We start from the raw sequence: 21,918 nt of genomic DNA on the forward strand, positions 1-21,918 counted from the left end.
TAGTATTATCCCTTGCAGAGTTAATTCCCAGCAACCCTTAACACACTACAGTGCCCAGAATTCTTTACGGGAGGGGATGTGCGTTGAATGTGCTTTCAAGGTAATAGTGTGCACACAGCCATAATGCATGTTGCTTGCCCAGATGAAGGAGCAGTATGTGGGCGGGTGCATAGAAACCTATGACTTTTTAAGGGGGAATCGTCCCTGTTGCAGAAAGCTTGCTCTATCCCATCTTTGTCTTTGGCTCCACCTGGAATGAGAAGGTGGCTTGCTCATGATTTTCCTAGGGAACCCAGGAATACTGACTTCTCTACGTATCCCTTAGCACAAGCATAGGGATTTTAGAAAAAGGTTTGCTTGGGATACCAAGTCAGATTAATCTGAAAGATTAGAAGTTTGGATGGCTTCCATACACACCATAAATGACTTCTCCCAAAAGAATAATGGCCACTGTGGTTCGTTCACAGTATTGGGAATTGTAGCTCGGGGGGAGAGAACTATGGTTCCCAGGATTTTTTCAGGGTGGGGAGCCATTTGCTTTAAATGTGCTTTAGATGTATGGATGGCTTTTTTGCTGACAGATAATCTGGCAGTGTACGGCCTAACCTTTTAATTATAGCAGTTGTGTGCTCAACACCGGAAAGGCATCTGGAGGCATCTGCATAAGCCATCTGCCCTGCAGTGAGGAGCATATACTTTGCACATGCACAGAGGCTGTCACTCCCTCCAACAGCAACCTCAGTGTTCCCAGGCAAAGTTAAATGGAGCTGAAACAGGGACACAGAGAAATAAGAGTGGCACTTGGGAAAAAAGAAGCTGAAAACCAAGCAAGGAGGAGGGTGGGTGAATTGTCTTGCTTGAGACCCTAGTAGCTTCTGCAGGAAGGCATGGCTGGACAGAAACCCTCCTCTTGGTGCATGTGCGGATACAGTGAATTTTTTTTGTGGGAGGTCCCACTTTTCTCTTTTTAAAGTTTCTCCAGAGGGTTCCAGACCTGAGCCCTCCTGGCTCTGAAAATAACCCCCTGGTTCTGTTTACAGGACAGGGAGCTGCCTTGCTGGAAACAGAATTGACCATCCTGTGCAATTCCTCCAGGTAGCCCTAAATGCAAACTGAGCAGACCTCTGTGTCGCTGCGCAGAGACTGGCGATCGAAACAGGGGTCCTCTCATCACTGAGCCCAGCACTGCAAAAGACCCAGAGTGACTGAGGTGGGCGCTCGCTGGGTCCCCTTTGCCCTTTCCCTGCGGCTGCTGTCGGGCCACAGAGAGCGTTTCTTCACACAACAGGTGTCACCTGTTGCCAGCCGTCAGGGGCCCGCGCTGGATTTCACTGACGCGGCGGATCAGGTTCTGACCAGGGTATTTAAAGTCAGACATGCTCCCTGTCCTGCCCCCCTGCTTTGGGCCCTGCCCCTTGGCACCACCCTTGGACCCACCTTCCTCTGGAGCCCAACCAGCTCTGGAGTTGGAGCGAAAGGTCATGCGTGTGTGCATGTGCGCGCACACACACACCAAGGGGAAAATGTGCAGATGTGTGCCCAAACTTCACTGTGGTTGGTATGTACAGGATGGGACGAGCATATGGGGGGGGTGAATGGATGATCAACACTGACCCCTCCTGGTTTTATGTGGAAAAGGACACCCTCATGGGGAATGCAAAAGCAGAGCTGGGAAAGTGAGTGAAGCAGACAGAGGGGACAACGGGGTATTGTGGCATACATGCACCCGTGTGCAAAAGGGAGAAATAAAAAAGTGTGTTTGCTATAATAGATTTCTACAGGACGCATAGCCATGTCTCAGAAAACATTTTGTATGAGCGTACGTTCAAATATCCAAGTGAAAAGGCATGCAGATAACGAAGAGCACACTCTGCTTTTCTCGTTAAGGATTAACACAAGCCCTGGCCCAGTTCTTTCTTCCTCCCTGTGCATTTTAATGAGAAACCTGGTGATTTACAGCCTTAGGTGCCCTTCAGGGCAACATAGGTGTATTCTTCCCCTTCTGGTGTCTGTAGGGCCATATGAATGACTCCTGCAAGCTGGAAATAGCAAGGAAGCAGATTTTGGCTGGATATTGGAGGCGCCTGGGAAGAGCTGTTTATCAGTGGTGCAGGCTGCCTCAGATGGCGGTGGGCTCTTCTTCAGCTGAGGTATTGAAACAGAGACTGGGCGGCTGTTCCTGTGAAGGCTTCCTTGGTTACATCATTCCCGGTGGATTGTGCATTAAGCAAAGATGATCTCTAAGAACCCTTGCAGCCCTTTCAGGATTTTATGCGTATCACATTCTGAGCGATACCCTCCAGCCTCCCCAAGGACCGGGCTGAATGTGTGCGCCAGTCTCCCAGTATTGCTGCATTTGGAAGTCGGACAGTACAGGGAAAGGGGCCTCATGATTCAGAGCTGAAACACCCTATGTAAGTCTGCTGAATTGGCTGCTCTTTCCCTTGCCCTTCTCTCCACGCCGGCCACTGCCGCGTCTCAGGTGAATGGCTCTGGATTCTTACACCTTGGCTGTGATATCCTCGGATCACTCCAAAACCAGACCCTGGTACGGTTCCTTTGCTGGGAGCTGCATATGGTGTGGGTGGCTGGCTGGGTGGACGGGGTGAGCTCATAGGTCTTTCCCAGGCTCAGATTTCAGAGATTAATTCCAGGAGCAGCCGTGGACCTGACGCCACCGACAAAGATAGCACTTGTGGCCTGGGACAATGGGAAAGAGGCACGTCCCAAAGACAGCGAGGCCTGTGTGGAGAAGACACCAAAGAACATCTCTTCTCCCACTCCCTACAACCTAGTGTTTCACATGCGCACACACACACACACACACACACACACACACACACACACAATTAAAACCAAACAAATATATGCCTACAAGGAGTCCTGTAACCAAGACACTCTCCTCCTTGCACTCCTAATATCCTCCCGTCCTGCAACACTGTGCAACTCCCCATTTATGCGTGTTCAAGGCACATGTGACTGTGCATACGTCCATTGTCTCCCGAGACAGATGGATGTCAACTGGATTTTTTTTATGGGAGCTTCCCATCACATCAAAATATCTGTCCAATGTTTTTGTCACAAGTTAATAATTTTATTGCATTGGAGGAAAAAGCACTACATAGCTTTTGCTATAAACAATATATGCTTTTCACGGGGCCGAAAAGTAACAGCGAAGTTTGGGTCAGGGAGAAGCTTTGATCTCTCAGAGAAGTTTCCGGGCTTCTGGTCCTTGAGATCAGTGTCTGCTGCCAGGTTCCGGCAGTGGGTACGAGGCTGCAACTGAAAGCCTGAGATGTCACAATGACCTTTGACCTTCAGGACAATCCTGTATTCAGACAAGCAATAACTGGTTCGGATGATTCCACCCTTCCGAAATCAGTTTGGGGTTTCCGTCTGTCCACTGGCAAGGGTTTCCAGGGGTTCAGGAGCCATTTGATCATTGTGGTGGTGTGTGCCCTGCTTCTCATTGGCTGGGATCCAGCCCGTACACTGCCCTTTGGTTGGCTGGAAGAGATTCGCGCTCCAGCTCCCAGAGGAAACGTCGCAGGCGTATGAGTTGGCGATGGAGGGTGTCGTCTGACACAGGCTCTGAGAGGCGCAAGCGGAAACCATCACATGGAAGGATCAGGGGCGGGTGGTCTGTGAAACTCTCAAATATGTCACCTGTGGGAAGACAAGGCATTTCAAAACAACAGGTGTGCTCAAGCTGCTCTCGAGGCTGCTGCACCCAGAGGATTAGCTGGAAATTTCAGTGCCCTGCGTAGATTTAAAAATGTGAGGCCCACCCTGTCTGTCTCACACCCGTCTCCCCGCTCCCAGCTGCTCCCTGGGCAACTGCACCAGTAGCTCTACTCTAAATGACACATGGATCACACCCTCTGGATAAGAGGTAGGGACAGAAATTGCTGCAGTTTGTGTGACCGTTTGTGGTCAGGTGTGGAAATCAGGCAAGCAAATCGGAGAAGCATTTGTTCTTGTCTTTTTAGTCCGCAGATGATACGTAATTAATGACGTGCCCCCTTCCCCCGGGCTTTCTGGTGTTTCCTTTGCACTGAAATGCTGTGGAATTGTATATTAATTATGTCATTAAAATGAAGGACATTAAATTTGGCCATAACAGACAGAGATGAAAAACATATTTTTTTGGCAGAAGCTGAACTGCAGCAGAAACAAAACAGTGCTGCTTGTCACAGATACCAGTCCAAACAAAAATAGCACTGCCTTCATACATTCCTGGTAAGAGACGATAGGAGAAACTGCTAACAACATGAGATGTGAAATGCTTTCACATTCCAATTTCCACATTTTGAGGGCAGAGAGAGGGATAGCAGGGGATGGGCGTTTGGTGTAGGATGTGGCAGGTCCCCAACGTGGAGTTAATGCAATGATGGGGAAAGCTTCACTTGCTGAATTTCTGCCTGATGAGGGCACAGAAATCCTGCCAGAGGTGGTGAGAGCTGAGCCCTGTGTGGGTCAAAAACAAAGCATCTCCTTGACTTACTGTGTGCAATCTCATCTCTTTCCTTTTCAGGTGGGCTCCAGCATTCAGGAGACACTCGCCCAGGTCCCAGCTGGTAATTTGTGAGCACATGATGGAGCTGAGCCGGGGTCAGTGCCGGATAGTCATTTCTCAGGCGAGACCAGGATGTCTGTGTGCAGCAGGGAAAAGAGAGGTTAGCAATAAACCCTGGAAGAAAAAGACCCATGAAACACCCATTCTTCCTTAGTGGCTGCCATGACTGGCTAGCTCTTTCTCTATGCCAACCGCAGCATTTGCCTTAATAGGGGCAGAAACTAGACTTGATAAATCATGTGATAATTGACATATTAAAAGAATAACATTTCCTTATGAATGAAAAAATAGCCCTGAAAGAAGAAAGAAACTTCCTTTGTATAGCCTTGCTGCATAGCAGGCGTCATCTTAGGAGAGGCATGCCTTCTTATGTGGGGGGGGGGGGAGCAGGGTTTTTTTTCAGCCGGAACTTCCCAGAACTCAGTTCTGCACCTCTCAGGTGGGCACCATAGCCATTCTAAGAGAAAGAAGGAGGTGTTCATGGTGAGTTCTGGCAACCTTTTTTCTAGAAAAACAGCACTGGGCAGGAGGATGCCTCTTCTAAGATGGCAGCTGCCACCTGCAGTTTTGACAAGCACACACATTTTTAAAGAAAAATTAAGATGTTGGCTGCTTAACGAGAAAAGCCTTCCCTTTCTCAGTCAAGAGATTTTAATTAAATTGATCTAAGCAGTTCATTGGCAAAACGCTTTCCAAGTGTTAGCAGGAAGATACAGAAAGGCCACTTCATTGACACTATGCCTAGCTATAAGACACAACCATTCACCCTATAGCTTTTACCCCTGTGACAGTGTGCCCCAAGCAGATACAGGGTAGGAAGGCGCTTACAGAGCCAATGAATCTAGATCGGCTCATACAAATATGAATACTATTCTGCAACAAGATATGTGGGATTCTGCAACTTACATATTTTATGCAAATTAGTATATTTGCATGTTGTTAAGGGTGGGTTTTTTACATGAAGTATTTGACCTCTGTCAGATATAAGGAGGCATCAGCAGCAGGGCTGGCAACATAGCCAACACATTTGTACAAATGTCATGCTTCTGAGATGAATGCATCTTTTTCCATAGGGACTAGAATTTTTTTTAAAAGGGAAACTGAGAACCTCAAGGTACTGTTTTCTGAGCCCAACAGGAAAACCTGCACTGGTGTGGACTTGCAGAAACCTGCACCTGTGTCAATTAAATCAGGCTTCCTTATTCCTACACAAAGCAAGGAGGGTGGGTGCTTCAAAATGTTGTTCACTTTTAATAGTCTCTCCAGCACACTCTCCTCTTAAAGAAACAAACCATAAAAGAGGAAAGGGGGAGAAATGAAGCTTCCCTCCTCTGTGCCTTCAGCCACCTGTTCCCAGATAAAGACGGTGACACCTAGTATTTGTGGTATGTGTGTGATTCTGATGCCCAAGAGTTGAGCCGCTGCCACCCTAACCCTCAAGCCCCAAGAAGGGGGAACAATCACCTGAAGCAAGCTGGTTTTGGGCACACACAGTAAGTTGGCCGTGGTGCTGAGCTTGCGGAAGAATTCAGTTGCAATGTCCCCCAGGCCCACCCCTTGTAGCCAGTCCAGCACCAGGTCCAGGTTGGTTCGGATCTGCACCGCCTTGGCCCACTGGAATAAGGACTGGTGGGAACTGCCTGGAAAAAGGGGAAAGCATGTTAAGAACATAGAGCCTGGGTGATCTTCCACCTTCCTCGGCAAACCGTCTTGGGATCCCCCTGCCCATCCCCCTCTGTTCTGCAAATGCTGAATGAGGGAGCCACCGCCCCAAGCCAGCCTGCTTGTTTCCTGTCCTGCTTGGGGGCAGCCCTGAACTATGGGACAGGCAGGAAACAGCCTGTTTCCACCAGAGACCAGGACAGAAAATAGGAGGAAACAGGAGAGGGAGGGGGGAGGGTTGTGAGGGGATTTGTTCTTCTCACTAGTCAGGGGCTTCAGGCATTCTCCCTGGGCATTTTTGCAATATGAATAGTGAAACCTCTCCTGTTTGGAATGCTCACTCAAAAAAAGAAAAAGAAATAAGAAATCTGTCTCTCCTACTTCTTTTGCTTTCTCAAAATGGAACTTACAAGTGATTTATGCCTCACTGTGAAAACATTCTCAGATCTAGCACGTATTATAACTCACTGCCTTGATCCCCACACACCCTGTGTCTCACTGGATTGCTCTTGCTTCTCAGAAGACCCAGGAGTCCTAGTCTGTCTTACACTATCACCGTTATTCCATCTGGCTCCTCCACACACTCAAGAATCGCTTTCATACAACCTGTTTCACAGTGCATTCATCCTGATCTATGTGCAGGGAAGCTGTGAGACAACGTGAGGCTAGGCGGCATTAAGGCACAAGATGAGCCTGCTGGATCAGACCAACAGACCCGTCTAGTCCAGCATCCTTTTCTCACAGTGGCCAACCAGATGCCCGTAGTAAACCGACAAGCATGACCCGTGCAAATGGGAGCGATGGGAGGGCATCCTCTAGCGCCCTGCTCATTCACAAAATGGGCTATCGAGCCTTTCTTCTAGTTCCCACCCTGAGAAGCAAGGAGCTCATTCTAGGCTCACCTCTCTCCATGAGAGTGTTAAAGAGCGAGGCATTGGAGAAGAAAAAGAGATATCCAAAGGTCTGCGAGACAAGGTCAGGGTGCAGGTCACAGTCACGGGTCAACTCCAGCGTGGCCTGGTAGATGGCAAGGGTCCCCTGGATTCCTTCTGGCATGCTGCTGAGCTCCGGCACGTGGGACAGGTCAGCTGTGGCCGTGAAGGGGTTACTGTCTAGCAAGGCAGGAAGAGCCGAGTAGAGAGTCTGCTGGGTGAGGAAAGGGATGAGAAACACAGGCTACTACAAAGGGTGGGTGGGAAGAGAAGAGGAGGCGGGGGGGGGGGCTTTACCGTCAAGAGTTTGCTCACCCACCTTAGTGAGGTAGTACACAGACTGCTGAAATGTGGACATGATGACTTCGTCCAAGACCGCCATTGCCTCATCACAGGTCTCCAGGTCACTGGAGAGCAATGCATTGTGGGAAGCTCCTGCAGAGATGGGGGAAGAGAGCGAGTCTCAGGGTGTAGCTACATCACAGGAAAGCAAACTGGTTTCCCACTCATTTGCTCTCCGATGGGAACTGTAGCACTGTAGTGCATCTTTACTGCAGCTTTCTCAGCATCCTCCCCAAACTGTAATTCCCAGGATTCTCTGGGGGAGGCCTTGGTAAACTGGCATAATGCCTTATTCATCTGGTAACAGTTGTGTGTAGAGTGTCTTGAGAGTTCTGTGATATGTCCCTCACATAAGGCTCCACCACAAAGCTTATGCAGAGGTTGGGTTATGTCCTGTCTTTATTGAACATTTGTTTTGATTGGTTTGTGGGGAGATTTTGTGACAATGAGCATTCATCCTGATTTGTTTGTGGGGTGTTTCCACATGTTCCCAGTGATTATTTGTTCCTCCTGATACTTTTTAATCCATTTCCCTGTCACTTTAATAACTGTGAAAAAATTGTTCAATGTGCATTCCTTGTGCTAGCACGACAAGAGTGCTTCAGTCCATCTGAACTGGATTTTCTGTTATGTGCTTGAATCTCTCCTGCAAAATACTGACCGTCTGGAGGCACCGGCAGAAACCATAAGCTCCCTTGCTATTTGAACCCTTCTCATTTCTGGAAAACCCAAAGAGCCCTCATTCATCAAGTTCTGACCCTCAGGGTCTTCCTTTATCTTTCTCTTCTTGGCCCTCTGTTCTGATGTATGTCCTAGAGAACCCTGGTATCCTGACCAACAGCTACCCTTCCACTCTCCTCTGACCCCAGGGAATGTTCAGGATTCTTGGCTCACCCTCCAAGTCCAGGTCCTTCTCAATGTCCAGGACTCTTTTCTGCACGAGGCTGAGCAGCTCCATCGCGTTGGCCATCCAGAGCATCAGGGGGCGCAAGTCGGCAGCCACTTCCTCGATGCTGAGATTTCCCAATTCTCCTTTGTCCTGCTGGCTGCAGGGATCAGACAGCGCAAGAGGGATTAGCGCACTGCCGAATGACAGGAGGGTGCTCTCACCTGCTGCCCAGAGGCAGCTGACTCTTGGCTGGGGCATTAAAACAACAGCTGGGCTGACTACTTGGAATTCAATCCATTCCACAAATTTTCAGAGTTCACTCCGAGTTCAGGATTTCTTGACATATGTGAACTTTGCTTCCAAGGGACTTAGGTCTTCATTACTTGTGGATTTGCCTTCCACATTTGCAATGTTGCTATTGTGCTGGCTATATTATTAAGGAGGACTTACTAATATGTTGTCACCTATGGACCTTTCTGGATGCATTACAGTTGTTACTCATTTCTGCAGTGAGCTCAAATTGCCTTCCCACAAGTGATCTACAGCAATTGAGATGTTGCATTTTCACAGCACCCTTGACTGAACTATCTTTTTTGCATCACAGAAAATGCAGTTTGTCCCCAATTACAGTGTGCTTCTTCCTCTCCAGCAGTGGAGCATACATGTGCCGTTTGTTTGTTTGTTTGTTTGTTTTAATGGTGAAAATAATACTGATATTCTCCTTCAGAAAATCTGCCTCTTCCTGCCACCCCATATCAGTTATGTTCCCTCCCCCATCAAGTTATCATGCTATTGATTTTGAAATGGTATTTGCAGAAAGATCTATCACACAAAGGCCAAAATTAAAGTCTTTTCATAGAAGTGGATGGAAGGAGCTGACACATGCAAATATATTGGGAGGTAGTAACTTATACAAGAGTGGGAAGTGTTAAAGCTTCAGGAGGCTGGAAGGAACTAAACCAAGGAAGGGGGAGCCTGTGGCCTCCTAGATCAGAGTCCTTCAGCCTGGATCCCTGGATGTTGTCAGGCTACAACTCCAATCATCTTGTCAGCTTAGTTTAGGCAATTGCCACCTTAGCCTTAAGCAATTGTCAGGGATGATAAGAGCTGTAGTCTCACAACATCTGGGGGCCCAGGGTTGAACAGCACTGTTCTAGATGTTGTTTGGACTCCAAATCCCCAGCTTGCAAGGCCAATCATCAGGGACAATGGGAGCATCTTGTTCAGTTCCCTCATCCCTGAACTAAACAATACAAGGATGTCTTCACCTGCAACATACCAGTAATTTGTCATGCATCACACAATATTTCTTCAGTTGCTAGTCACCTAACTGATATTTGTCTCTTTATGTCAAAAGTAACTTATTCGCTAGACCGCTACATCAAATAAAGCGGAAGCCTAGAAAGTCTGTAGCTCCCTCGGAGACAGAGAAAAAGGGTCTGGACTACCGGTGTTAAATTGAAAATGCCCATTGTGCTGTTTGCATAACTCTACCCCTTCACATTTATAGTGAAAGCCCCAAGTCCCTGGCATCAACCCCAATCCCATTTAATACCAGAATGTGTCCATGAGGACTGCATTCAGACATGGCAACTTCAAGAATTCATCCTAGGAAACAATTTAACAGTTTGACAAAAACTAGGATAAACTGCTCAGATGCTAAGTATAGCACCTCCCAAACATCTTGCGAGATGCGGAACAGCACCTTCCGGAAGCCAAATATGAGACATACTTTAGCTCTTACTTACTTTTCCGGCTGTCTATCTCCAATCTCTTTTATCTTCTCCTGGGAAGAAAGATATGAAAAAATAAAATGAATTATGGAGATTTGGAAACCCAACACAGAGTAGCCTCAAGCCCTTTCCATGCCTTAAAGCCAAAGGGAAAGAAATCCATGGAAAACAGGTACTGAAGGAACTGGTGGGGAAAATCTATTTCCTTTCATTACATTTACAACTTCCTCTTAGGAACCCAGTGTTTTCTACATGCTCTCTTATACCAGCTCCAATTCTGCTTAGCTAGAACTACTTTAGTTGCCTTCAGGGAGAGCTTAAGGGCCAGAAGGATCCATGTTTTTACCTATAACCATAAGAACCAGCTTCTCGCTGCCACCGAAATGCTCCAAATGCTGGATTCCTTCCATGCCATGCCTGAATATCAACTCCATCTTAATAGCTACATACACAGACCTACATAAAGGGCTTCAGAACTGGATATGGAGGTGGAGGGAATACAAGGGAAGGACATCAAAGCGACGCAAAGGTCATGAACCGAACTGCGAGTCACTTACCCAAACAGCCTCCTTGACCAGCTGAGCGATTCTGGCTATCAACCTGGGGAGGTGTCCTGGTTCCAGCTCCCGGGCGGCGTGTTCCAGGCAGAGCCCAAAGAGGAAGGCAGGGCCCAACCTGCAGTTTGGCGCCTCCTGCAGCCTCACAATCTCAGCCAAGAGGGCCTCCTGCTCCTGGGGCCGGTAGCGCAGCTGAGGTTCTCGGCTCTTGAGGTAGGCCCGGAAAGCTTCCTGCCGCTCCTGCAGGGAACGGCCGCAGGCCTGGCACGCCAAGGCCCCCACCAACCCTGGGGACACCCAGGCCTTGGGCAGCCAGGCCGGAGGCGCAGCTGCAGCTCGCGGGTCCTTGTACATGAAGAGGAAGTGCTGCCCCATTCCCAGCAAGTCTCCGGGAGCCAGCTCCACCTGGCGATGGAGTGGGGCGCCGTTGTGGGTTATCAACGCTCCCCGGAAGGGCCGCACCATGGCCGAGCCCCGGGGCTGGCTGGGGTCTGCGGGGGGCACCGAAGACACAACACAGCAGTGGCGCGGGAGGATGTCTGGGGCGCTCAGGAACGTGTCCACATAGTTGGATTGGTCCGGAGCCGGGCAGCGCTCAGGGCGGCCGAAAATGTGTCGGCGGCGTGTCATCACGTGGATTACAAACTCCTGTTGGTGAAAGAGAGAGAAGGGAATAGAGCAACACAGGAAGAAAATAGGAGTATAGCATCTAGATCAAGGGAAGTAATAGTGCCACTGTATTCTGCTCTGGTCAGACCTCACCTGGAGTACTGTGTCCAGTTCTGGGCACCACAGTTCAAGAAGGACACTGACAAACTGGAACGTGTCCAGAGGAGGGCAACCAAAATGGTCAAAGGCCTGGAAACGATGCCTTATGAGGAACGGCTAAGGGAGCTGGGCATGTTTAGCCTGGAGAAGAGGAGGTTAAGGGGTGATATGATAGCCATGTTCAAATATATAAAAGGATGTCATATAGAAGAGGGAGAAAGGTTGTTTTCTGCTGCTCCAGACAAGCGGACACGGAGCAATGGATCCAAACTACAAGAAAGAAGATTCCACCTAAACATTAGGAAGAACTTCCTGACAGTAAGAGCTGTTTGACAGCGGAATTTGCTGCCAAGGAGTGTGGTGGAGTCTCCTTCTTTGGAGGTCTTTAAGCAGAGGCTTGACAACCATATGTCAGGAGTGCTCTGATGGTGTTTCCTGCTTGGCAGGGGGTTGGACTTGATGGCCCTTGTGGTCTATTCCAACTCTATGATTCTATGAAAAGATCAGCCACAGCGGTTGTCATCCTGCTAGTGGCCCTGAGCTACCCTGAGCGCATGTGTTGGGCCAGTGGGGCACTTGGTCGAAACATTGGCCTTTTAGGCCAGGGGTGGGAAACCTTTTCAGTCCCTTCCTTAAGGGTGGGCCCACACCAGTGGTGGGTGGAGCCAGAGGCAAAAGGGATGGAGCAACAGATGCAACAGAAACAAATAAAGATGAGGCTTTGGAGAGGTAAGAGATCCTCTGGGTGCTCAAATAGTCACAGGTCAGCTGTAGTGTGGCTGATGCAACAACTAAAAGTTCCACTGTGGGCTCATTCACACTTCTTTTTAAACACAGGTCTGGGATTTCCAGGTCTGTGCCTAAGCAGGTTTTATTTTGCCGCACAGCTTTCCCCAGAATAACCTGCGTTTTACCACTGAATCTGCAGAAATCCCAGTTCTGTGCCTAGAAACTCAGCACAAAAGGAAGTGTGGATGAGCCCTAAGTCACCACAACAGAGGTTTTTATACTGGCGGCTCAACTGTGGATCACTAGGAAGAAGAAGGCATCCCACCCACCCACCCCCACGTAAATGTACGGGAAATCTTGCTCCCTTTCTTCTAAGAGGTTGCCTGAACTAAGCTTGAAGAAATTCAGTGGATCATCTTAACTTCACTCAGGCTTGGGTTACACCTGTTTGCCTTTCCCTGTGGCCTGACACTGAAGTGTCCTGCTTGGGTCATTCATTCCTGTTTGCTCCACAGGCCTCCAGGTGGACACATCTGTTAATTTCAGTTTATCCCAGTTTCTTTTCTTTTCTTTCTTTCAGCTCTACACATTTCTGCAATAGTTTGTGGTTTTTTAAAAAAACCTTCACAAAAATTGTCAACATTTGAGTGCACGTTTCTCCTTATATGCAGTTTCCATACGCAATTTCCTGTGAGATACACAATTTCACCAGAATTTTTGCCAAATATAATGCATTTTTATTTTTATTCATTTATTACTAATACACACTTTTTTAATACTTTCTTTATAGACACATGCTTGGACACATTATTTAGCTAAAGAACTGCATCACAAAATTCAGACAAGTTCAAATTTTGAAGGACAGCTGTGTTTCAGTTTACACGTGGTTTCAGAAAGTGTGAATCTGTTAAGTCTGCATTCAGATCCAAAGTAGATTGAATTTCTCCCTTACCCCTAAGCAGATCCCTCTTTATTTAATTCTGCTCTCTTTTCCTGACAACATGGGATAACAGAGAGGGCAAGAGTGGCTGACAGGGGTGGGGGTGAGGGAAACCAACCTTCCTTCAGCAGAAGTTTCTAGTATTTTCCAACTCCATGTTAACATGGACCCCGAAGGACCCTGAACCCCACAGTCACTCAGCTTTATCAAAACCATAGAGTTGGAAAAGATTAGAGCTGCCCCAATCTTCCAAGCAGGAAAGTGGACCTACCTGCTTTTCATTGTAGCCCAGCAACTGTAGGAAATAGGGGTGCTCTGTTGGTGGTTGTATGAGGCACTGGGAGAGCTGCTCCAAGTTGGCCACATCCATGGCCTCTGCTTCAGATGCTGGAGGAGTCGATGTGCCCTCGGCCCCCTCTGCTGCCTTCAGTCGTGACTCCTCAGCCGCTTCCTGTGGTTCCCCAACCGCCATGCTCAGCACTCCTTTGCGGTCCCTGCGGCGTTTTGTGCTGAGATTCATCTCGCTGATGCTGCGACGGAGGGAAAGGTTGTCCGCCCTCTCTTTGGGGGCCACATGGCCTCCTGAGGCGGCCCGAGAGCGGCGAGATTGCTGCCGACGGGCCTGGGAGATACCTAGAAGAGGCAGGGAGAGAAGGCAGACAGACAAATCTAATCTATGTGAACAGTCATGGAAAATAAAAGCAATACCCTTACCTATGTTGGTTTCTGTTTCCCTCACTGAGCAGCTGCTGGTAGTCACAGGACTATGTTTTCATTCCACAGTCCAGATAACAACCTAACCTATATATTTTGAAAATTCTCCCAATTTGGGGGCCCATGGAAGGGAAGGAGTACTGGGAAATATCCAAGCAGTTTGGGGAGGAAATAATTTTGTCACACTTCCCCTTTGATATCTTTGTATACAAGGGGTTGGAATTCTGTCTCCCATTCAATTAGCTAAGGACTTTTGCTCCATTTACATGTATGGAATGTGTGAAAGGGGACCACATTAGTCTGTAGCCCCTGGAATTCGGTTTCCCCTTGCAGCTGCCTGTGTGCCCGCATTCCAATATAAAGAAAATTGTTCTTGTAAAAAATGTAATGTGTGAGTACTTAGGAATCCAATGTATGTTTGTTTATTGGAAAATCATAAATAAAACTTAAAGAGAGAGAGAGAGCACTGTTACTTAGCCCCCAGTATCTGGTACTCAGAGAGGTATACTGCCCTTGAATATACTTTCAGCTCTCAGCACTAATGGCCATTAAACAATCTGTCCTCCGTGCATTGGCCTCAGCCTTTTTAGAAGCCAATTAAACTAAAGATCATCACCACATCATATTGTGGCAAAACAAATTCCACATGCTAATTAAGCACTTGACAATGAAGTTGATTAGCCTCTTTGCAGCAGCAAAGCTTTTTGACCTCTTCCTGACAAATCATAAGTTCTAGAAACCTAACTGGATGGTAAATGAAATGAATGAAAGCCAAGCTTCTAAAGAACTTGAAAACACCATGAAACCCTAGAGCAGAATTGAGACCTAGGACCCAGAAGAGCATCTATTGACAGTTCCCTGGAAGCCTCACCCACTATCAACAACCCTGCACATACCAGACCCATCGCCATCTTCGCCTTCTGCCATCCTCTCCACATCACATCGTCGGCGGATCTCAAAACGGCGTGTGCAGCCGGTCTTGGGCTTCCACACATCCTGCAGCACGAGCGGGCGTTCAGAATCGCCTACTGCACGGAGATACTGGGCCTGCCAGGAGCCATCTGTGCCATGGACATTGCCAACCACGTCGCATAAGACATACGCATCTTCGGCATTAGCCTGCGCCACGCCGTAGCGCTCAAGCGCTTCCTGCACCAGCTGCCGGGCAGTGGAGCGCGCTGTGGCCAGCACACTCTTGTAGTTGGCACCTGTGGAGATGTCGCCTCCGTAGATTTTCAGGATCCCTGGCACTTCTCCCTGCGAGGGGGGCTCAACTCGGTCTTCGGGCAGTGGATCAATGAGATCGGCCAGTTTCTTCTCACTGGCCCAGCGACCTCTTCCTCCGCTGGCGGGCACGCCAGTCCCACCCCGCTGGAAGAGCGCTGAAATCCTCTTGTGTCGACTGGCCTTATTCTTGGTGGCCGGGCGCATCTCCACAGGCTCACTTCCACGGCTGGCTGTATCCGAGGATGTCGATCTGTGAGGAGGATAGTAAAGGTAAAGGGACCCCTGACCATTAGGTCCAGTCGTGATCAACTCTGGGGTTGTGGCGCTCATCTCGCTTTATTGGCCGAGGGAGCCGGCGTGCAGCTTCCGGGTCATGTGGCCAGCATGACTAAGCCACTTCTGGCGAACCAGAGCAGTGCACGGAAATGCCGTTTACCTTCCCACCGGAGTGGTACCTATTTATCTAATTGCACTTTGACGTGCTTTCGAACTGCTAGGTTGGCAGGAGCAGGGACTGAGCAACGGGAGCTCACCCCGTCGCAGGGATTCGAACCGCCGACCTTCTGATCGGCAAGTCCTAGGCTCTGTGGTTTAACCCACAGCGCCACCCGGATCCCTTTGTGAGGAGGATAGACAGACTCAAAGAGACAGCAAGGGTGGCACCACAATGACAGGATGATGCAGCGGCCAAGCTGCTGGGTTCAGAGGTAAAAGATCTACCATAACAAACTTGCTCTGCCTCAAAGCTTGTTGGGCAAGTCATAAGAATATAAGAGGAGCCCGCTGGATCAAACCAACGGGCCAAAGTCCAGCATCCTGTTCTCACAGTAGCCACCCAGACACCTATGAGAAACCCCAAACCAGGCCCCAAGTACAAGAGCATTCTCCCCTCCACCCCCTTGGTTTCCAGCAAAGCCATCTCTCCCCTTAAACAAGTCACCATCTCTCTGGCACATAGTCAGAAATTTTATGGACAAGCAGCCTTGGAGGACGGCAGGAAAGTTTCACAGGGATAAGGTGAGTTAAATTATGATGTAACCTGCTCAAGTAGAATCATAAATAGTGATGGGCCCAAATGCCCTCCCCAACTGTGTCACTGCAAGGCTAGGAGGGAATATTTCAGTCATTTGGCAAAAAGGAGCCAAGTATAGGGCAAACTTACTAGAGGCTTAGTACTCCAGGTTACTGGTACATGCCTCCCCCCCCCATTTATTCACCAGCTTCATGATGACATCATGTATTAGTTGTCATCATGAAGCCAAATAAGAGTGAGGGCAATTCTTCCTGCCCTCACTCTGGAGTTTGGTGGGTTAATGAAAAATGGTGCCCACCAGCAGCTGAAATTCCTGGAAGTGTGATCACTGCTGCTGCCAAGATCAGGAAATGACTGGTGCCAAAACAAAGGTGAAAGGGGACAATTTAGCAATACTTAGGGTTGCCATATTTTAAAAAGTTAAATTCCTGACACACCCGCAAACTTGTTGAGCTTTTTTTAAAGAAACCCACCAAAATTGATTTTAAGCTTTTTGAGCTATTTCCACTCCTGCCATACATACGATTCGGCAAAATTCCCCCGATGGTACTTTTACATCTGAAAACCAGGACATGTCAGGAATTTTCCTGACGTAAGGCAAGCCTAGCAATACTTTTCTTCGCTTCTAAGTAAAAAAGTTATGAGAAGTTCTTGTTCAATTGCAAATTAGTTTTTGTCTGTTTTGCTCATTTTACCCCAAGCCCCGGAGAATGTTCGTTCATCGCAGTCCCCATTTCATTAGCAGAGATCACACATTTGTGTTCTGCTGTGTGCTTTGCCTCCTAAAATATTCCATACGATTTCTGAATGGATTAACTTTGAATTAATTCCCCACCCCACTGTACTGTAGCCCTGGCAACCCCACCCCATAGTGGTGGTTCAGAGCACATGATGCTTCCCTGAATGCTGCATAACTAGGCAAAGGCTACAGTGCATGTACACAGCTTAGTCTGAGGTGAGAGCCAGTGGTAGCATGGAATGCACAGCTGCTCATTGCCAATTACTGCTAGGGATTGCAATTATGCAAATAGATGTGAGAACCGGAATGGTGTGATGTCAGAAAGGCACGGAAGTCCACATACACAGACCACCCTGCTATAGTTTTCTTCTCTGTAATTCCTGAGAGGTGATTTCTCATGGATGGACCAGTCCCAGGGCTGTGAATCTTCTTAACAGTTGCACTATTTCATGGTGCCTTTTTTGCCTGAATGAGTAAGTGTTTTAGGCAGACCGACAAGCAACAGAACGGCCTATGTACTAACAGTGAACTCATTCTCCGAGTACCTATTCATATGTAGCCAAAATGGCACCATCCGTGTTGGAGGAGGAGGAGGCATCAGCAGGCTTGTGGAATCTTTAAGGTTTGCAAAAATACAAAGAAATCTTAATTGAATAAACCCTAAAGAGAGGGGGACAGGGACAGGGGAGCAAAACAACAAGGTCCGTTATCAGTTTAGCTGGGCCCCACAAGGCAGTCACTTACTTGACAGACCCCACACTAGGCCACCTGCGTCCCAGCTTGGCAAAATGTTTCTTTGGGGAGTTGATCCAAAGGCCAACAGGAAAGTGAAGCTTCCCAAAGCGGGGGCTCCCGTCTTTCCGCTCATCCGAGAACATGGTCACAGGGACCTAGAGCCTTTGACAGGTGAATATGCAGGGGAGGGGGGGGAGAGAAAGGCATAAAATAAGCAGACCCGTGCATCCTGTCCATCTACAACATTTGTTACAAGAAACATCTGAACATTTCAGCTTTAATTGATTGTATTTTCTTTAAAAACACAGAGACAACCCCAAACAGCATGCTTCTTCTAGGCTTTATTTCCAAGTGCCCTGAATCTGGGGAGAGAAAAACAAAATTTCTATGCATCACCACTGAGCCAAAGGAGGAGATGACAGCATGGCCCACCAGAGATCTGCAATATGGAATTTCAACTGGCCAGAGCAGATCACGTGATAAGGTCCAACACCTATAAAAGCTTCCAGTCAGGTTGGTTCTTTTGGTTTGAGCAACAAGCTTGGTGATGTCCTGTGCCACAGACTTCCTCTTTCTCTACCTTTCTCTTACCTGGCCACACCAAGCCTTGTTTTGACTTGGTCCCTGGATATCATTAAGGCATCCCAGGCCATATTGTAGAATCCTAGAATTGTAGAGTTGGAAGGGACCAGAAGCGTCATCTAGTCCAACCCCCTGCAATGCAGGAATGTTTTGCCCAATGTTGGGCGCAAACCCAAAACCCTGGGATTAAAAGTCTCATGCTCTACCAACTGAACTATTTTTGAGGAGAGAGAGCCTAAGGAGACAGGGAATAGTTTTAGAGCAGCCAAAATTTAAACACGGTTAGCCTAAAATTATGTAAGGGTGGAATCTGACCCCTGGCCAATGGAACCTTGGGGCCAGGGGTTTGGACTGCCCCGGGTGCCCTCACTGAGGAGGGTGACATTCGGCATGCCACCTGCCCGCAATTCCCAAGCCTACCCTGAGCCATCAGGGTAAGGGGGAAGCTGTGCCGCTTTGCCGGCAGCATTCCCCAATTCCCCCTTCGTTTTAACAGCTTGGGGGTGGCTTGGGAGTCGCGGACGGGCAGCGCGCCGAATGTATGCCATGGGCAGATCGCTTCACCCTGGCTGCAGGGCACTTGCAGGGAGCGCGCCCACCCTGGGCAGCGCAGGCATATGCTCCGCCACTGCTTGGGGCCACTGCCACATTAACAGCCCTGTAGTTCATGTCAGCTGAGGCAGAAGGTGGGGAGAAGGCAAGGAGAGAGGACCTTGCTTCCCAAGCAAGGCGGAGAGCTTTAAAAGCTATTCTTGCATTGAGTTTTCCCAGTGTAAGAAGAGGTTTTAAGATTTCCACCTTGCTTGCATTTAATTTGTGGGATTTCAGCTAGTGGCCTTCAACTGTATATGCTTGGAATCGTGCAAGTTAAATGCACTTAAGATGCAATCATACTGTATAATTTTCTTTTCTTTTAATGTTATGCTTTTGATTGGCTGCTTTCTCATGGCACTGTAAGATGCTGTTAATATAACGTACAGAAGAAGCAAACTAATGAATAAAATCCATATACTGTATATAAGTATGTGCATATTTGCACAGACAACACTAAGCTCAGCCCTGATGCCTGAGAAACCTTTCCCCTCCCTGTGGATTTATTTTTTTTTGTCCTTGCACTCCTCTTTCACGCCAGGCACTCTCCTTGCCTAAACCCTATAGAGAGAGCTAGATTAATTTCCCAGAGAACACACACTGCTCACTTTGCTTCATGGGGAGAGCTGCCTGGTGGAGTTCAAACCCAGATCAAAGTGGCAGCAGAGGCACCAGGCCTGTACTTCCACCCTGACCATGAGGGGTGAGTCAGAGGCCCTGAATCAAACAGTTACGTCAACAGGAAAAGCAGGAAAAATGAGCTGAGGGGTTAGGATAGCTTGAAGCCACACCTCACAAAGGTACCCCCTGAGCTACTGGGTTGTTAGGAGATGGGACACAATGAAGGAAAGCAACAAACACATCAACCCATAGCCCATTCCCACCCTACCTCCTGCTTCTCCATCATAATCAGTAGGTTCCTCTCCAAAATACTGAGTACTAATTCTTTAACTCTTTAGAATTCTGACTTCTTTTCGTCTCCCCATAAGAAAACCCATGAGTTCTGGCTCTCATCACCTCTAACTGTAACCAAAGGACAACACAAACCCTTCTTTGGTGCCTGAGGGAGAAAACCTAAATGGTGTTCTACTCCTCCACTCCCACCCCATCTATCCAACAAATAATCCAACATCTGCTGCTTTATAAAGGTACATCTAAATCTGCCCCTCCAATCAGAATGCTTCACCCTGCCTAACGTTAAGGCCGGAGTGGACTATAAACTTGCACATCTCGCAGAGAACCGAAGCATCTTAAGTTCTGTGTCCTTTCTCCACACTATCAGGAGCTTTCTAGAGGCAGAAAGAAAGAGAAGGCAGGAAGGCCTGAACACTTTATATTCTGAAATAGAATCTATCAAGCAGGTAAATTAGAAGCAAGGAGCCAGGAGTCCTGGGTTCCCTGAGAGGACGTTTTGGGCATAAGAAGGCCAAAGACAGATCTCTTTGGGGTCTCTTTGCATGAGATTCAATGGGCAGAGGAGGAAATGGGTTCAGCACACATTTCCCCACCTGTTTAATGTCGTCCCCCCCCCCCCCAGTTTTGAATTCTGTAGGTTTGCCGCATGTTTACCTGTTCCACAGAGTGTCCCCAGGTGCTGCAGTCTCCCACTGTCACCCACTCTCACGCATCCAGCAAGCCAGGCTGCATCTTCCACTGGGGTATGGTGGCCACTCTCAGCTCTGGCGTTCCTGAGTGTGCTGTGTGTGACTTAAGTCCAGCGATGACTGCACACGGATTTCCCGTGCCTCTGGTCATTCACACACAGGAGGTGGGGCAGGAAAGAGAGGTGGGGGGGGCAGGAAACTGACTGGGAAGCAGGGCCTCTCCCAAGAACCGGGGAGGGCGCAGGAGCAGGGAGTGGGGCAGACAGGCTAATAAGACATCTGAACTAGCAGGAGCAGGAAGCCCCAGGCTGTTAAACAGAGGTGGGGAGGGGATAGATTTAGAAAATCAGAAGTTGGGCTGTGCGGTTTTTGACATTTGATGGCTTTGCTGTCATCAAACAATGAGGCCTACAGGCAGAGTCATCTGGCCTTGAGGGAAGCTATGTGAAAAGCCTGCATGGTCTGGCTCCTCAGAGCTGGTTGTATTCCTCCACTACCATGTGCAGGATTCAGCTTTGTGGCATGCTGCTAAGGTTGCCAACATTTTAACCAGCCACTGTAGTTGTGCCTATGCTATGAAGATATGTGCAGATTGGCAAGATTCTCAAAGCGATTTGCAAAAACTGTAAAACTGAATGCAATAAATGCAATAGTAAATAATAATAATAATAATAATAATAATAATAATAATAATAATAATAATAATTTTTATTTATACCCCGCCCTCCCCAGCCAAGGCCGGGCTCAGAGTGGCTTACAAGCAATAATAAAAACAAGTTGAATGATTACAACTTAAAAACAAAATTAAAATACAACATTAAAATATTGAAACATTAAAATATTAAAATGTAGCCTCATCGCAGGAGAAGGAAAGGAAAAAAGAAAGAGAGGGAGGGAATCAAATTGGCTCCAAGCCAAAGGCCAGGCGGAACAACTCTGTCTTACAGGCCCTGCAGAAAGAAATCAGATCCTGCAGGGCCCTGGTCTCATGAGGCAGAGCGTTCCACCAGGCCGGAGCCAGAGTTGAAAAGGCCCTGGCTCTGGTTGAAGCCAATCTAACTTCCTTAGGGCCCGGGACCACTAGGGTGTTGCTATTTATGGACCTTGAGGCTCTCCGTGGGGCATACCGGGAGAGGCGGTCCCGTAGGTACGAGGGTCCTAGGCCAGGAAGGGCTAAAGATCAAAATAGGGTAGATGCCTTAGGGACAGCCTAGTGAAGCCTTCCCTAACCTTCTGCCTTCCAGATGTTTTGAACTACCACTCCCTTGATGGCTAGTGTGTATAGGAGGCGTTGGGAAGGCCCTCCATACGTTGTTGGACTCAGATTTCCATCAGGCCCAGCCAACATGGCCAAAGAACAGGTATTATAGGAGTCATAGAAATCAGGAGCCATATGCTCCACTTAGATCCCCACCATTCAGGAACAGCAAATGCAATTGCAATTGCAAGCTAAGGAAAAACAGTGTGTTGTCTGCACTCAGTCTGTATGCATGCTATCATAGGCGTGTGAATGTTGTGGGCAGTATTCTTGGCTCAGATATGGCATATGGGTGGGAGAATTTGGC

General features: G+C 48.2%; 1 protein-coding gene across 1 annotated transcript; it reads right to left on the minus strand.

Moving 5' to 3' along the window:
- Positions 1 to 3,056: 3,056 nt before the first annotated feature.
- RASIP1 (Ras interacting protein 1) lies at positions 3,057 to 20,816 on the minus strand. Its single transcript, XM_028703170.2, has 12 exons — positions 20,319 to 20,816; positions 17,586 to 17,738; positions 14,739 to 15,319; positions 13,400 to 13,761; positions 10,692 to 11,339; positions 10,150 to 10,187; positions 8,407 to 8,558; positions 7,490 to 7,605; positions 7,141 to 7,381; positions 6,041 to 6,216; positions 4,505 to 4,652; positions 3,057 to 3,666 (listed from the first exon to the last, which is right to left on the minus strand). The coding sequence occupies exons 2-12, from the start codon at positions 17,717 to 17,719 to the stop codon at positions 3,467 to 3,469; spliced, it is 2,796 nt and encodes a 931-aa protein (XP_028559003.2). The 5' UTR covers positions 17,720 to 17,738; positions 20,319 to 20,816; the 3' UTR covers positions 3,057 to 3,466.
- Positions 20,817 to 21,918: the final 1,102 nt, after the last annotated feature.

Source organism: Podarcis muralis, chromosome 13 (assembly GCF_964188315.1).
Source record: "Podarcis muralis chromosome 13, rPodMur119.hap1.1, whole genome shotgun sequence".
NCBI classification, from domain to species: domain Eukaryota; kingdom Metazoa; phylum Chordata; class Lepidosauria; order Squamata; family Lacertidae; genus Podarcis; species Podarcis muralis.